At 42.3% G+C, this 15799-nt stretch overlaps 1 protein-coding gene across 6 annotated transcripts in view; it reads right to left on the reverse strand.

Annotated features, from left to right (window-relative positions):
* DPP6 (dipeptidyl peptidase like 6) overlaps nucleotides 1–15799 on the reverse strand; it is a 527660-nt gene that overhangs the window by 57505 nt on the left and 454356 nt on the right. For all 6 annotated transcript variants that reach the window (XM_081163567.1, XM_081163565.1, XM_081163563.1 and 3 more), the window contains exon 8: nucleotides 11001–11121. In XM_081163567.1, coding sequence (XP_081019693.1) covers nucleotides 11001–11121 — 121 coding nt within the window. The remainder of the gene's footprint in view (nucleotides 1–11000; nucleotides 11122–15799) is intronic.

Raw genomic sequence — 15799 nt, forward strand, 5'->3', positions numbered from 1 at the left:
AGCAATGTGCTGCTCCTAGGATAATAGCTCCTAGGAAGGTTTCACACTGAGGAAAAGGGAAACGATCCCTTAGAAAGGAGCCATTCCTTGGTGGATGAGCAGTTATCCTCTCATGCTGATGATTCTTCAACACGGAGTTGAGGGATCCTCATAGTGGGTTATCCAATCATTAGGAACATAGAGAGCTGGGCTCCACTTGGATGGGGATGGATCCAGACTGTTAAAATTTTATAAATATATAAATAAACAAGGTGGCAGAGCAACTTTTAAATTGAATGTTGGGAAAAGCCAACAGGAGCTGAAGAGGCTTCCGTTCAGAACAATGTCCTCTCACCCAGGAGATGAAAAAACTGGTGAAAAATTAGCTGGGGGAGGCAGAGAATTAGGCAGTTTAAGTGTGGGAGCACATAATAGCAATTGAGAGAGGCCAAGGCACCATAAGCTAAAATGTAAGTGCCATAGACACTTGGAGAGGGACTGATGTCACAGTGGCCAAGGAGATGTGTATGAGAAGCCTGCAAGCCGGACCTGAGTGCAACAGCACTCTCCCAACTTCTGGTTTCCAGCAACTGATATACAGAGGCATATTGCCTGTGACAGTGGAGGATACACATCAAGCATAGGCAAACTCGGCCCTCCTGATGTTTTGGGACTACATCTCCCATCACCCCTGACCACTGGTCCTGTTAGCTAGGGGTGATGGGAGTTGTAGTCCCAAAAACATCTGGAGGGCCAAGTTTGTCTATGCCTGATACAGATCATAGCCATCATGGCTAGTACCCAATGATAGCTTGATCCTTCACTAATTTCTCCAGTTCTCATTTAAGGCCATCCAAGTCGGCAATCCTCACTGTATCTTGCGGGAGTAATTTCCACTGTAATTATGCACCGGCTCAATTCACATACAGCACTTTGCCAAACCATTGCTTAGCATGAATGTGCAAACATGCAAGCTTCTGGAGAAGACGTATTTTTACTAGTGTGCAGGATGATGGCAAAGGATGCTCTCATATATCTGTTCATTTTGATCATCCTATCAAAAGGTAAAATGCCCACATTCTATTTTTTCTTTTTATTAATTTCATTCAGCTGAAGTCATGCAAAAGTCTACAATGATTTGGGGATAGAGGAAGGAAACCCACCAACATATATACATAGGGCTGCCATAGGTCCGGATTTCCCCAGACATTACTGGGATTTCAAAAGTGGAACTGCCATCCGGGCATGGGGGGGGGATTTCTGAAAGGCGGCACTTTGTGTTGGATCTTAGGCAAGTCAATCAAAAATTTCCTTTTTGGGGGGTGTTTTTGTAAAAGGAAGCTCAACAACTTTGGAGTGTCCTGGTTTTTACTCCTTGAAATATGGCAACCCTAATATACACCACTCATTGTGTCAACACGCTACAGAACACAGAAAACCCAAGAGGGAGATTTGTCTCAAGGAGAAAGCAAACCCTAACTTTCTTTCTAAAGAAACAAACAAAAATATTTTGCTTTGAAACCTAAAGGCAGCATCTGGAGCTTGTAAAATGAGTTAAGACTAGATTGCTGATTGGTTTTGCTCATTATATGCCCTCCCCCGCTTTCTTACAGGCTTCTAAATATGGTATCATTGAAGTTATTTTGATGGGGTGGGTGGAAAAAGCTCAAGTCTTACCACAAGGTGGCATGTAACATTCAGAAATATGTGCTCAAGAACGATAAAGCCTTCAGAATATAGCCCATGAAACCATGGTGATGGAGAGGGGAGCTCTGTCACTGCTACTCCAGAAGAAAATTTGCTCTGCAAAAAATAGGGTATGAGAATCCAGGGCATCTCCATTCATTTGCTGGAAGGCATATTGAACACTGGTTTCCAACCTGCATATACCATTTGTTCCAAAATAGCACAACAGGGAATAAACAGTTCCACGGTTGTATCTAATGGTGCATACTCAAAATCACTTAATGCAGATTAGTTACCCTTTAATGCTTTTCAATCACTCGGTCATACTCTTAGCGAAGGCAGGAAAAGGGTGAATTTGCGTCCACTTTTTCAGTGCATGCTTATGGGCCGAGGAACCACTTAATTGCATTAGTGATTGTGAATATTGAATCTGGATGTCGGTACCTGTTTCAGATTGATTAATGCAGAGCACACAGATTACGTCTTGTGCAAGTGAAGTCAAACTGCAATGACAGGAACATTATTATTATTAGTAGTAGTCATAATAAAAAGAGTGCCTTTGAGTGTGCACAAAATGTTTTTGCTCTCATCACTGAACAGCACCTATTCAGATATAGGGAAGTCGGACAGACGGCACGATTTGCGCTCTGCACCTCTCATTTTGGTAATGTAGCAAGGCCACCTGCTTGCCTCAACTTATGCATGTAGACAAGCTCATATGTTCTCAAATGTGCTCTTAAGCCTCTTGTTCTCATTATTGCTAATCGCCATAGATTTGCCAGCATTTTCTAATGAGCAAAGCCCCCAATATTTCAAATGACAAGTGAAGGACTATTGAGCCTTTAAGAGGAGACTGTTCTGGCTTTCAGTAATATGAAACATCAGCTGCTATAAACTTAATGAAGTCTGTGTGTTCAATGACTACTGTTTTTCATGCAGCTGAATGGTGCTTAAAAACCCAGCAGGGACAGATTGTAGCTGCAATATTACTTAAAATTCTCCAAGCAAATGATGCATGCTTACCACCATGGGGAATAATGGAAAAGCGTCTGTTTGTTCCTCCTGACCTGCCATCATGACTCTTACTCATGAAAAGAATGAGCACTGAAGATGGTGGGCTGAACCTTTGCAAATGCAGACTGACAGGGCTGACTTCTTCATTAGTGACACGGCCTGACTCTGCACCTGAGTCCCATTGATATCGATGGGATGTAAACGTCTAACATTTCTTGGATTATGCTAAGCAGGCGCTAGGGAGCAGAGTGATCTGTTTCTCTACGGGCATCTTGCTTTTAGTTCTGTGCTGAGATGCCAAGGGCAGCACTGGGAAATGCACTCAATGAGTCTGGTGGCCAAATTTGGCTTCTGGGACGTGACTGCAGTCCACAGTACACAGTATATGCTGTATTGATTAGAGGTTTGGCCTGGGAATGGCTGAGTTTGAATCCCATTCGGGTCAGTTGCCATCTCTCACCTACATCTACCTAGAATCATAGGACTGTAGAGTTGGAAGAGACCCAACCCAACAATCTCCTCTTAAAGGCTCAATAGTAGGAATCACAGGGTTGTTATGAAGATGAAGGCAGCAGAAGAGCAATTTTAATTTACCGTATTGGCCTGAATATAAGCCTCATTTTTTCCCCAAATTCCGACCGTGAAAAGTTAAAGTGCGGCTTAAATTCGCGACCTTACAAAAATTGGCTTTTACAATATCGCTGCTGAAACAGACATATGGTAAAACGGAACAGGTGTGAGTGCCTGCAGAATTTTAATGGAGTGGCTTATATTCAGGTATTGTCTCCCCCCCCCCTTGAATTTCAAAGGTGTGGCTTATATTTGGATGCAGCTTATATTCAGGCCAATACGGTAGTTTGATTTGATTTTTGTCATACTCTTAGCTCCGTGGAAGGTCGTGATATAAAAGTAAATAAATAAGTACAGATTACAGGGCATTAGGTTTCATCAGATTTAAAAATGGTAGCGCTGGAGCTGGCTTAGTCAAGAATTTAACCACTTCCTTTAGAGCATGTGGCACAGAAAGGAGTGGGGCATGAACTGGGCATCTGAAGATGCGCTCAGCTTTTGGGGGCGACAAAATTCTTCTTGGACTAAACCACTTCAGACTGTCAATGGGCAATCATATCACAGAATGCTTTTCCATATATAAGCTCGCACCTGCACACCAATATCCAGATGTCAGGGAGAAGGGGTCAACCACAGCCTTCCCTCTGTAAAGCTCAGTTCCTATGCATGCTGTAAGTGCTTCTCAGAGGTGCATTTGAACCCCACCTTAAAGGTCTGCAGCTGAAGTGGTACCCACCAGAAAACAGTTTTGCCATCATATACGCTGTTTGTGTTGATCAAGTCTCAATCAGATGTGGAGCTCTTTGATGTGTGTGTGTGCGCACACACACACCTACCTAGCATTTTAAAATTTACAATGGAAGCTGGCATTTGGAATGACTGAAATCAAAGGAAGCTTAGCTCTTTACTTCAGTGGGATGTGCATTAATCCCCAAAGACACAGGAAGCAAGATCATCAAAAGTCTTGGCTGTCCCCAAATTTAAAATTGCACACTTAGATCTTTTTCCCAGGCTGCTGTATGAATACTTCATATGACAGTACACTAAATATAGATAGTAAAAAAAGAAAAAGCATCGAATCTGTTTCCTTTACTAAAATACATAAAAGATGCTGCTTGAAACTAAAGCTATTTGACTTGACAAACACAGCAAAGGATCAGGCAACTAACAGAGCAGTGGGAAATTCTAAATATTCACTTTAATATTTCACACTAAGCGGGCTTGATTATTAGCATGGAGACCACATGAAATGTGGGACAAGCCTCCTGAATCTTTAAGAACAGATGTGTAGAAATGCAAACTTCAGAAGGTGCAAGCTTGTTTTGCAGAGGTGAGAAAACCATTAGGTGCTTGAATTCTGTGTGCTGACATTGCTGGACTACAACTCCCAGAATCCCTCACCATTGGCTGGCTGGAGCTGATGGGAGCTGGAATCAAAGGACATTTGGAGGGTCAAATGTCCCCCAGCCATGCATGGGTGGTTAGGAACACTGTTGCCCTTTGCATCTTGTCACCCCAATTACGAATTTCCTTATTGCGCTATTTTCTAACAATTCAGGGACAGGGCCGGCCTTATGTGGCCATAATACTGCACAGTTCTGACACATTCAACAACCAGAACAGTGAGATTCTGGCCTCTTCCACCAGATGTCACTGCGAAGTTGCAATATCAAATAATGATAATGTGAGGCGCAGAAACAGATAAGGATTAAGAGGTTACGGAAAAGCCATTGCTTTGCTACGGTAATCTCTCTTTGTTCCTACCCTCTGGTTCCATACCCTAAGAGCAAAAATGACACAGTAATGATGCTTGAGACACAACCTGGTGCTAAGGGCAGCAAAGGACAAAGAACTGATTGCACACTGTTGGTACAAACACCTGTTTTGCGTAAGATATTTAAATGATACTCTGGTGCTTACGCAGCCTCAAGCAGTGGTGCATTCTGTGCTGCCTTTTTGCATAAACACCATGGAAGGAGATATCTGTGGGGCATCATTTCAGCATTTCAGCCTGTATTTTCATCCAGCCAAGCTATAACTGATGCTGCTACTGATTTTATGATATTTGCATTTCAGTGCCAGATCCTAAGTAAGTCACAAGGTCTCTGGAACTAGCTCTATTATTTTTAACCGAGCAACAGGTTACAAAGAGAATAACGAAAATTCATCTCTTTGTGTTTTGGCTCTTTTGCAGGTTTCCATAAGCAAGTTCCTACCTTGATTTATCTGGAGGGCTTCTTAGTTTTCTGAAGTAAAGAGTTTTTAGCTGTTGGGACCCTTATGTTAAAGACTTCTAATATTAAACATTGTTAACAGAAGCAAGCTAAAGGTGCAGGCCTCAACATATAAAACATCTCAGTCATTCACATTCTTGTTCTTTTTAGGTCATCCAGTGAATGCAATTAATGGCTTTTTGGACATTTTTTTCCTTTGCATTGAAATGAATGAAAGTTACATACATTACTTAAATAGTTACTTTAAACAGCAGACAGTTTGATGGATAACATAGCATTTGGTAGAAACTGAACTCCAGCAGAATGGAAACAGCATGACTGTGATGGACACATGCTGGAACGGAAATTGCTGCTTTCTTACATCCCCAATCAAAGAATTGGCATCTCTACGAAAGGCACATCTTGCCAACAGCTAGGTATGAGTGGCTATTGGGAGATGGAAGGTTAAGGTAAAATTAGTGCTAACAACAGGATTTTTTAGGCCAGGTACAAAATCTGTAACCACACTTAGGTTGTGGATATTTTGGGACTTGCTTTAATCTGAATGAGGCTCATAAAGTTGCATTTTGCTTAATAAATGGGGTTGCAAGTAGTACAGATAATTGTATATTTCCTCAATTGTTGTTCTGGGCAAAATTGCTTGTTTTGCAACTACAAACTAACGGTACCCACAATCTTTAAAAAATAAGGATGCGCAAGGAACATTGCACAAAGACTGCCTGGGTGGTTGATCATTAGACACCAACCTCTGCTCCCTTTGCATCTGAGTGGGCCTGGGTTGTACTGCTAAATTCAGTGCAGGATGAGTTTTCTGTGCTTTTTATTCTTGAACAGAGTTTTTTTTTTTAAAGGGGGGTAACTTCCCATATTGCAGCCATGATCTCCCCCAGCTCTCACTATCCTGCAGCTGTACTTGGTATTCCCCCCTGGGCACTTACACACTGGCAAAAAAGGAGGGGAATGCAATCACCAAGAAAAGAAATAAAGGATGAAAGAGGATACAGATTTGCATAAAATTTACATGGCTCTGGAACCCCTTGAATCTCACACGGATCGGAGATTGGGGTGACATGCAAAAACCCTTTGCACACCCTGCAGTCTGCATTACTACCACAAAACCTCTCTTGAAGGTCAACAAACTTTTGTCTCTCTCCCTTGCACCAATACCAAGCTGGAGGCCTGAAGTATCTGCCAACCAGGTTGTGCTTCTAATTTAAATGATTTCTCCAGTGCATTGCAAACAAACAAACATCTGGAGCTGACTCCACAGGTGGTTATTGACCTTTGCTCTCCCCTCTTTGGAAGATGCTTTGGTTTTTGTGCTAAAAACTCAAAGGATGCTGCTGTGAAAACAGAAGTTAGATCAGACTGTACAGATGCAATACTAATGTTTATTTTAGCTTCAAAAACCATGCTTAATCTATCCTTTCATGTTATGTCTCAGCTTGCAAACCTTCCAGCTAAATTCACTAAGTAGATTATGCTACTACATCAGTGCTGATTGATTTGAATATATTTTTGTTCCTCCATACCATCAGGAGTCAACAGTTCAGCATAATACCTTGAAGAAAGTTTACCCAATGGCGGATTTACAAAAGCAAAAAAAGATTAGTCTGAATACCAACGAACTCCTGCATTTTAAACAGAAAAACTCCTTAAATCCGCTTCCGGATTTACGAAAGAAATGGGAGGTGGGTGGGTGGAAGGGAGATAGTCTGATTAATACCAGAACGTGTTTTCTTTACTGTGACAAAAGCACTCGTGCTCCAAGAAAGATGAAAAACCAACTTCCGTCTATTTGGGGTTTGCCATCTGGTTCAGTGCCTTGCTGTGTCACCAAGGTGGTAATGCTGGGACCATAATCTGCAAATTTTAATATGCATATGCAAAGCAACCTTACCCAGAAAAGAAAGCTGGGATCTTGCAAGCATATATTTACCACCTGCCCCTGCAAAAAAAGGAGCTTGACTTTGCTTTTGAAGGTGGAAGCTTGAAAAATAATCTTTGCATTCTCCGTGGGAGAAAAGCATAAAGCGGATCATGAACCATGGCAAACAGCCACGTTTGGCTGGTTGCAAGCACTTGGTCTGCTAGCGTAAGGCGATGCAAACTGTCTCCAGGAACAACAAGAACACAAAGGGGGACAGGAAGGGCGCCTCTGAGGGTGCTGTTGCTGCTGTCTACTTCATCTCAGGATAGTCATTGATGATATGGCACTGCAATGCTGGCACAGACGGGGAGAAGGTTGAGCATATGTTCGCAACCCACCTCGCCACAGCCACTTGCTAAAGCGATAGCAGGGTAAAAGAGTAAAAACACAAGAGTGCAAATTCACAGGGACAGCCAGATCAAGAGGGCAAAAGTAAGGAAGGCAATAAGAGGACTGCTAGCTTCAGGGGAGCTGAGGAATGGCAAATCACTGCAGGGTTTGTGGCACACGGTCACATCCGCTGCCCGCATTTAAAGAACTCTTAAAGCACTTTAGCAGTTGTGGCTTCTGCCCAAAAATCCTGGGAACTGTAATCAAGGGAGCTGAGAGTTGTTAGGGAAACCCTCACAGAGCTATAATTCCCAGCATACATGCCAAACTACAGCTCCCAGGATTTTGGGCAGGGGGCAGGGGGAGGGAAAGCCATGACTGACATAAGAGTGCATTAAATGTAGGCTGTGGGTATGATCTTTGATGCCATATTTCCCCATCACATGAATAAATATCTCCTTTCATGCATCACGGGGTCCCCACATGCAATGTTCCAGCTTCCATTCTACACATAAAGACATGCACCTCTTCAGTGGTAATGCTCATTTGCACTCACCCCATTTTAACCACAAATACAAACTTCCAAACTGGACCTCCTGTTTCCAGCTCCAGCTGGCTGGGAGCTCTGAGTGACTACACCGACCCACTTTGTTCCCCATCTTTGGTGCTTCCCTGCTGCTAAGTTCTCTGCTCTCACTTTGTGATCTCAGCCAATGGAGGGCGAGCATAACGATGTCGTGATGCTATTTAGCCAATCAGGTTTAGTTACCTAGTTTCATCACTGAGGGCCCTGGAAGCAGATGCCCCCAAAGGGTGGGAACATGTTCCCGCATTTCTAAAACGTTCTGCGACTTTCCACAATGTGTTGTGAGGATAAATGAAACTACCCTTCCAGCACAGTGTGTGGAGACAAGGAAGGCATGGGGAGGCATGGCTGTGAGGCAGTTGCACTGGGTTACATCCAGTGCCAGCCCTACTTAGGGTAGACCCACTGAAATGAATGAACATGACTAGCTTAGTATCATTAATTTCATTGGGTGCCTCTCCATTATCAGTCTCTACAGCCACAGCAGGCACTGCAACCTTCCAATAATTTGACCTCACCCCCAAAGATGCACTCCTTCATTGTCTCCTGAGGCAGATGGATGATAAAAACAACAACTCCGAGTAGGACTCAGCTAAATACAACCCATTATTCCTAAAAGCATAGTGCAACAGGACAAGAAACCTTTCCCCGGGGGCAACCAGGTGATGAACTGTGACTTTTGGAGATGTGAGGAATGACTGAACGGTCCATGCAGAACAGCACTAGAAGGTAGGGATCATTTTCTAGTTGCCTCGGCAACACAGTTGTGTCTTCCTATCCTTTTGGCCCTATGTTTTCTCACAATTTTGTATGCTTTGAAAGACTGCTGAAAGGTGGCTTCTTTTTGTATGTGTGTGTGTGTGGGGAAAGGTTTTCTAAAAAGCCCCCTCGGCCTGTCGATTCAGCCCTAGGGCAGACCAGGGTGAAAAACCTTTATGACTCGATTCCCCTAGATATACAAAGTGGGCCTGAAGCTGGATGGATGGAGGGGGAGTAATATAGCTGGAAGGGTGAAATGACCTTGTGTTTGGGTGATTCAAGGAGATTTGAAAGCAGTGTCTGAAGCACTTGCTCTGCAGTGGCCTTTTCCCAAATGCAAGACCTCTGCTGATGCTGCAGTCATCATTTAATGAAAGCATACGTCCACATTCACTCTAAATGTCACAGGTGTTCCAAAAGAAAGAGAAGAGAGGTAGCCTGAAGACTTGTGTGATGCCTTGCTTTAATTAAACACGGATCACATCTGAAAAGAAGAGGGACCTGTTTCTCCAACTTTCATTTAAGCAGCATTAAAATGGGATGGTGACCTTTTCCACAGCTAACTTTTAGTGACATCCCCGCTTCAGTTCAGGATCTGCAAGCTGCATTCTAACCTTCCCCAACCCAGTGCTCTTCAGATATCACTGGCCCACAACTCTATTAATCTGTGATCGCTGCCCATGGCTGATGGGAGTTGTAGTCCAATGACATCTGAAGGCAAGTGGGTTAGGGAAGGAGACTGCATTGGATCTCAGTGCCATTTTGCTATCTCAGCAGATGAATGTGGCTTCGCTATGCCAATTCCTCATAAAGGACTGGCTTGAAAGTCAATGACAGTTAAAAGAACATTTTGAGCATTCCAGTAATGGAATAAAAATAGGCGTCAGCAACACTGTCCTCTTAGCCTCTGCCCTCTAAGCTTGCTATCACTATAATTTCTCTCAATCAGCAGTTTTCCAGGGGCAGGATACAGTCTCAGAGGACATTTAGTTATCCACCAAGTAAACTTTCTGATGCAGATAACGGTAGGGACAGGTTTGTAAAGCTAGCCTGCTGCCGTGGGCAGGAACATGGAGAAAGGAATCCTTGCTTATTTGTGAAGCTCACTGCAGGATCCTGGGCCAATGATCATATCTCAGGTTAACCTACCAAACAGTGAAGCCATGAGGAGAAAGTGGAATAACCCTATGAGCACTTTAGGATATAATATAAATTGGATATAATATAATATTCGTATTTGCCATCTTTCCCCCATCTTTTTCTCCTTTCATCCACTTACTCTAGATTTTTTCAGGCTTTGAGGGGAATGATTGCATCATTCCAAATGAAGCACTGTGTTACTTCAAAGCCCATGAGAGAAAGGGTTGTGTCTGGGAGAGGCATGCATCTAAATAAAAAAGCAATTGGCTATTAAATATTGGCTGCCAAAACTGCATTCACAACTAACATCTTGCAGCACCTCATCAGTCACACTGGCCAGCTGTAGTACCCAAAAGCTTACCAGGAAAAGGTCAGTTTATTATTGGATTCTTCACACTTTTTGCAATATAAATGTCAAAATCTTTTTGATATCAAAGTGTCACTTAGCAGCACCCTTTGCCACTGGAGGTTTATGGACAAGATCCAAATACTCTAAGGAAGGACACCATGCGTACCCAGTGCTAATCAGACAGAAGGGGGGCACAGAATATTCGGAATTGTAATGGGGGACCAGAGTGGAATGATACTTCTAAATTGATGTGTCATGAAGCTCCTAAGTAGAAATCAAGGTTGTCCATGAAACTCTGCCTTTCACAGAAAACTACAGCTTTTGCTTGGGATCATTCATTAAATACCCCCCACTCTCTGTCAACAAGCAGGTCCACTGCAAACACTCAAGGGCCGGCAGTGCTTTTAAAACTTCCCATCCTACCTTCATACAGCCAGTCGCTGAGTCCATTGAAAATAACCTTGTCTTTCCCAGTGGAGACCACGCGGATGGCCTGCTTCCCCACATGGGCACAGTAGTAGATGTTGTTCTCAAAGATAAATATCTGCACAGAAACATAAGAGAGAACCAATAGGTTATTATGATCCAACAAATAAGACTCACCAGCAAAGAGCTCTGTGATCATGAGTACAGTACACTCATGGAAATAAGGGGAGCCACTTTTTGTGTTGCTAAGAGGTCTCCCCCGTCCCTGTCCGCGTTCCACAGTAGAGGAAGTTCTGCCTTGCAAGGCTTCCACCATCACTGATGCCCCACTGGAGAAGGCTGCCCCTAGGGAAATCTGCTCTCTGAGCAACTCTTTGAAGCAAAGTGTTACCTACATTATAAAGCACCCTTTTCTGAATCAAAACTAGAGATGCGGTTTGAGGAAGGGGTTTTTGCTTAGTGGCAGAAAATGTACTTTGCATGCAGAAATTCGAGGTTCAGTTCTGGCACCTCTGATTTAGCAGAAATGACAATCATTTAGTAAGCAATGGAAAAGGCAAAAGCTCGTATGCTTTTCATGCAGAACTTTCCAGGATAAGTCCCCAGCATCTTCAAGAGAAAGGATCTCAGGCTGCAAAAGAACTCCACTTCACAAGCAGTGCCGGATGTACGTATAAGCTAAACAACCTATAGCTTCGGGCCCCACTCTCTTGGGCCCCCCCAAAAAAAAATTAAAGAAAAAAACCTGGATGTACATTTCCAAAATCTAAGATAAAAAACAAATAAAATAAAACCTACATACAGCAACAGTGTTTTGTGTTGTGTAGGCTCCTATGATGTAAGTTATGTAGGCTCCTATGATGCTAGCCTGCTCCCTAAAATATCACTGGTTTGCTCATTTCTATATACAGGGGTATCTTGGTTCTCAAACTTAATGGTTCCAGAAGTCTGTCCCAAAACCAAAGCGTTCCAAAACCAAGGCACGCTTTCCCATTGAAAGTAATTTGTTGTTGACAAAGGACAGCTGGACATATAAAAGGCCCCATTATCTCCAGTAGCTCTTAGGGTCTCATCAAACCTAAATCTGGCCCTGTTCACAAGCATCTTGCAGGATCAGACCAAGGCCCACCATCAGAAGAATTTTTGCAGCACATCCCCAGCTGTATAAATGGGTCTTTGCCACAAGCGTCCTCTTATTAGGGTTTTAGTCTTGCTTTAAATGTATCTGTTGTCTTTGTGTCTTTAATTATATTGAGGCAGTGGTTTAAAAGGTGATTAATAAATCAATGAAAATAATATTATTGTAATGGTATTATTTGTTATAGACTATGCCTATTATGGTCATTTTCTTCTATATAAGAAGGCCTGCAGCAAAAATAAAAAAAAAATAACAGAAACAGGATCTGATTAGCAATTAAGCCAGTCAGGATTCACCTGTTGGCTCACTTTTCTGTCCTCCTCTTTGACTAAATGCTGTGATTCCTAATACCAACAGTATAAATCAATAATAATAATAATAATAATAATAATAATAATAATAATAATAATAATAATTTTTATTTATACCCCGACCTCCCCAGTCAAGGCCGGGCTCAGATGCAGGTGATTCTTGTTGCAGAAAATGTACACTCATTTTACAAATAATAAATTTGCAAAATCTCTCCAATTTAAGGCTCCAGGGCTATATGCAATAAACAGGCATGTCAACATCAAAACATTTAGATTTAAGGGTGCATTATGTATTGTATGACTTTCAGTAGGTGCTTAAGGTTTGGATATTTGACATCCAAAGACATAAAGCGAGGCCTCTGTGCCAATGATAAAGCTGCAGTTCCCCACATCATGCTTACAAAAGAGGTAAGAGAAGGAAATTAGATTTGCTTTTCACTCAGATTTCCTGTACTATAACAGTGTGAGCGTGAGCACACATTTCAACCAGAGAAAAACTGGAATGGATCCCAAAGCGAAGGGAGATCCAAATTTAATTTCAGCAGCTGTTCCAGCAAGTTTGCCTAAGGATAAAAAAATTACAGTGAAATTTTAAACGTTGTTTTTATGTATTTCAAATCTTTGTGGAGTTTTTTTGTTTTTTTTTTAAGGCATTAAAAAGAGCTGTGTCCAATTGATGCTTGCTGGGAGAAAATAAGCCACGACATACATTAAATAATTTCCCTTTTCTTCTCTTTCAAACCCCATCTTCTTATCTAGATATTAAAAGTATGGTGAGGCACACAGAATAAAACCAGAGAAATGGGATAATATAGTGTTTAGAGGGGCGGAACTGTAGCTCAGTAGTACAGGACATCTTTTACCTGCAGAAGATGCCAGTTAATCCCAACTACCTCCAATTAATAAGCTCAATTAGCACTTTCAGAGCCTGCTGGAGACATTCTTACTTAGAGAAGTCTACCCAGATGTTTATAAAGTTTGTAGGAGTTTTAATTTGTTTTAGTCTATTATATCACGATTTTAACCTTACGTATGTTTTAAATTACGGTTGTAATTTTGTTTAGTGATAGATTTAAATTTTTTTGCAAGCCCCTTCGAGTTTTTTCTACAATCAAGTGGTATATAAATTTATTGGAATGAATAAATAAGTTTTGTTAAAAGCACTATCTAACCTTAAGACCTTGGAGAGCTGCTTTCTGTCAGAGGCTGGGTGAACAAACAATCTATCCATATATAAGAGAGTTTCCTATGTTCCTTCTCAAGAGTGTAGGATTGGTGTGAAGGCTGGAGCTGGATTCAAAATCCTCCTAAGCCACGAAGCTCATTGGATGACCTTGGATTTTGTGGTGAGGATAAAAGCAGAGTAGGAAGACCATGCATGCTACTCTGAATTTTGATCAAGGGTGAGATTAAAATAATTGTAATTATTACAATTGTTATGGCCTTGTATATCAGAAGGAGCATCTCCACTCCATCGCTCAGCCCGGACACTGAGGTCCAGAGCTGAGGGCCTTCTGGCGGTTCCCTCCCTGCAAGAAGTGAAGTTACAGGGAACCAGGCAGAGGGCCTTCTTGGTAGTGGTGCCCACCCTGTGGAACGCCCTCCCATCAGATGTCAAGGAGATCAACAACTATCTGATGTTTAGAAGACATCTGAAGGCAGCCCTGTTCAGGGAAGTTTGTAATGACTGATGCTTTAATGTATTTTTAATCTTTTGTTGGAAGCCGCCCAGAGTGGCTGGGGAAACCGAGCCAGATGGGTGGGGTATAAATAAATAAATTATCATCATCATCATCATCATCATCATCATCATTATTATTATTAAAATGGAAGCAATGATACAGCTTAGCATAACATCTGAACAAGTCCAGCATCTTGTAGGCAACCCATAAGGTAAATAAAGCAGCAATCAAGATGTCATGGGAAGCCGTAGCTGGAACATGTTTAAAAGCATTTAAACTTTTGATGTCTATCAACATAAATGGTTTATATTCTTCAGGGTACCCATGACAAATACATTTTGAGATGCTTCATGAAATACGCTCCTAACATTTTAACTGCTTTGATCATTTTGACATCAAAAAGGGGACAGACGTATCCCAAAATAGCTTTAATTCTTGGAACTGGCCAATATATTATATGAATTACAGGCAATATAACTTTTAAGAGGCATTTGGTTCTCATTATGTTATGCATGCCGAATAATAGTCCATTACTTCCTCTAGTTCCCTCTAAAGAAAGATACGTTTTATGTGAAAACCCATGTCATCACCCAATACAGATGAGTCATTCAGATGCATGCCTTGGCTGAATGAGGTCTAATCACAGATAAGAGGATCTCGCATGGCTGGGATAAAGTTTAAAGGGTACCACTGCTCTCTCCATCAAATCCTTGGGAGTATGGAAAATGGAGCAACCCCATGCAAGGAAAAATAGGACAGCTAATGAAAAACAGATGTGGTCCATGAAGCCAGTGGTTAACATTGTCAGGGCAACATCTTAAAACATGCGTTAGAGCAGGGATTGTCCAAGCACCACCCATACCAACCAGCATGGCCAATGTTCAGGGATGATGGGAGTCGCAGACCAGCATGTTGCCAGCCCTCCCTGTGAGGGGGAGGTAGAAAAAAACCCCTCCGGGCTGCAGCAGAGTTTCAGCAGGAAGCAGACTGTTCAGATATGTAGCATTCCGAATTTCTTTATTTCTTTACAGTAAATTAAAACAACAAAGCATAGCTAGTGTGAGCTGAGTGCTTCACACACAAGTCTCCTCTGCATGAGAGCGGAGAGAACAAAGAGCGGAAGTTACAGAAGTTTACTTCCGTTCTCGTACAGGAATGTAAACATGGATATCATGTTACATCAGCAATGGGGAATGAAATTACTGACACAGCATCACCTGGATGGACCAAGCTTAACCATCCTCAACAGGTACCTCTGTTGTGGTGGTCTCCAGTAGGCGCTAATAGACCAGGAAAATAGCAGGAGAGGGAAGGGTTACTGCCCCTTCCCCAGAGCTGTGATCCCAGTCACTTTATCAGCTCCTATCACCACTAGGGCTCCACTGAAATACAGTGGTACTTCAGGTTACAAACACTTCGGGTTACAGACTCCGCTAACCCAGAAGTAGTACCTTGGGTTAAGAACTTTACCTCAGGATGAGAACAGAAATTGCGCAGTGGCGGCGGGAGGCCCCATTAGCTAAAGTGGTACCTCAGGTTAAGAATGGTTTCAGGTTAAGAACGGACCTCCAGAACGAATTAAGTTCATAACCAGAGGTACCACTGAAAAAGCAAGGTAAAGGAGAGACTGCAGAAGAGGTAGCTGGAACTTATTTGCAATTCCTG

Source organism: Podarcis bocagei (assembly GCF_964188305.1).
Source record: "Podarcis bocagei genome assembly, chromosome: 12".
NCBI lineage: Eukaryota > Metazoa > Chordata > Lepidosauria > Squamata > Lacertidae > Podarcis > Podarcis bocagei.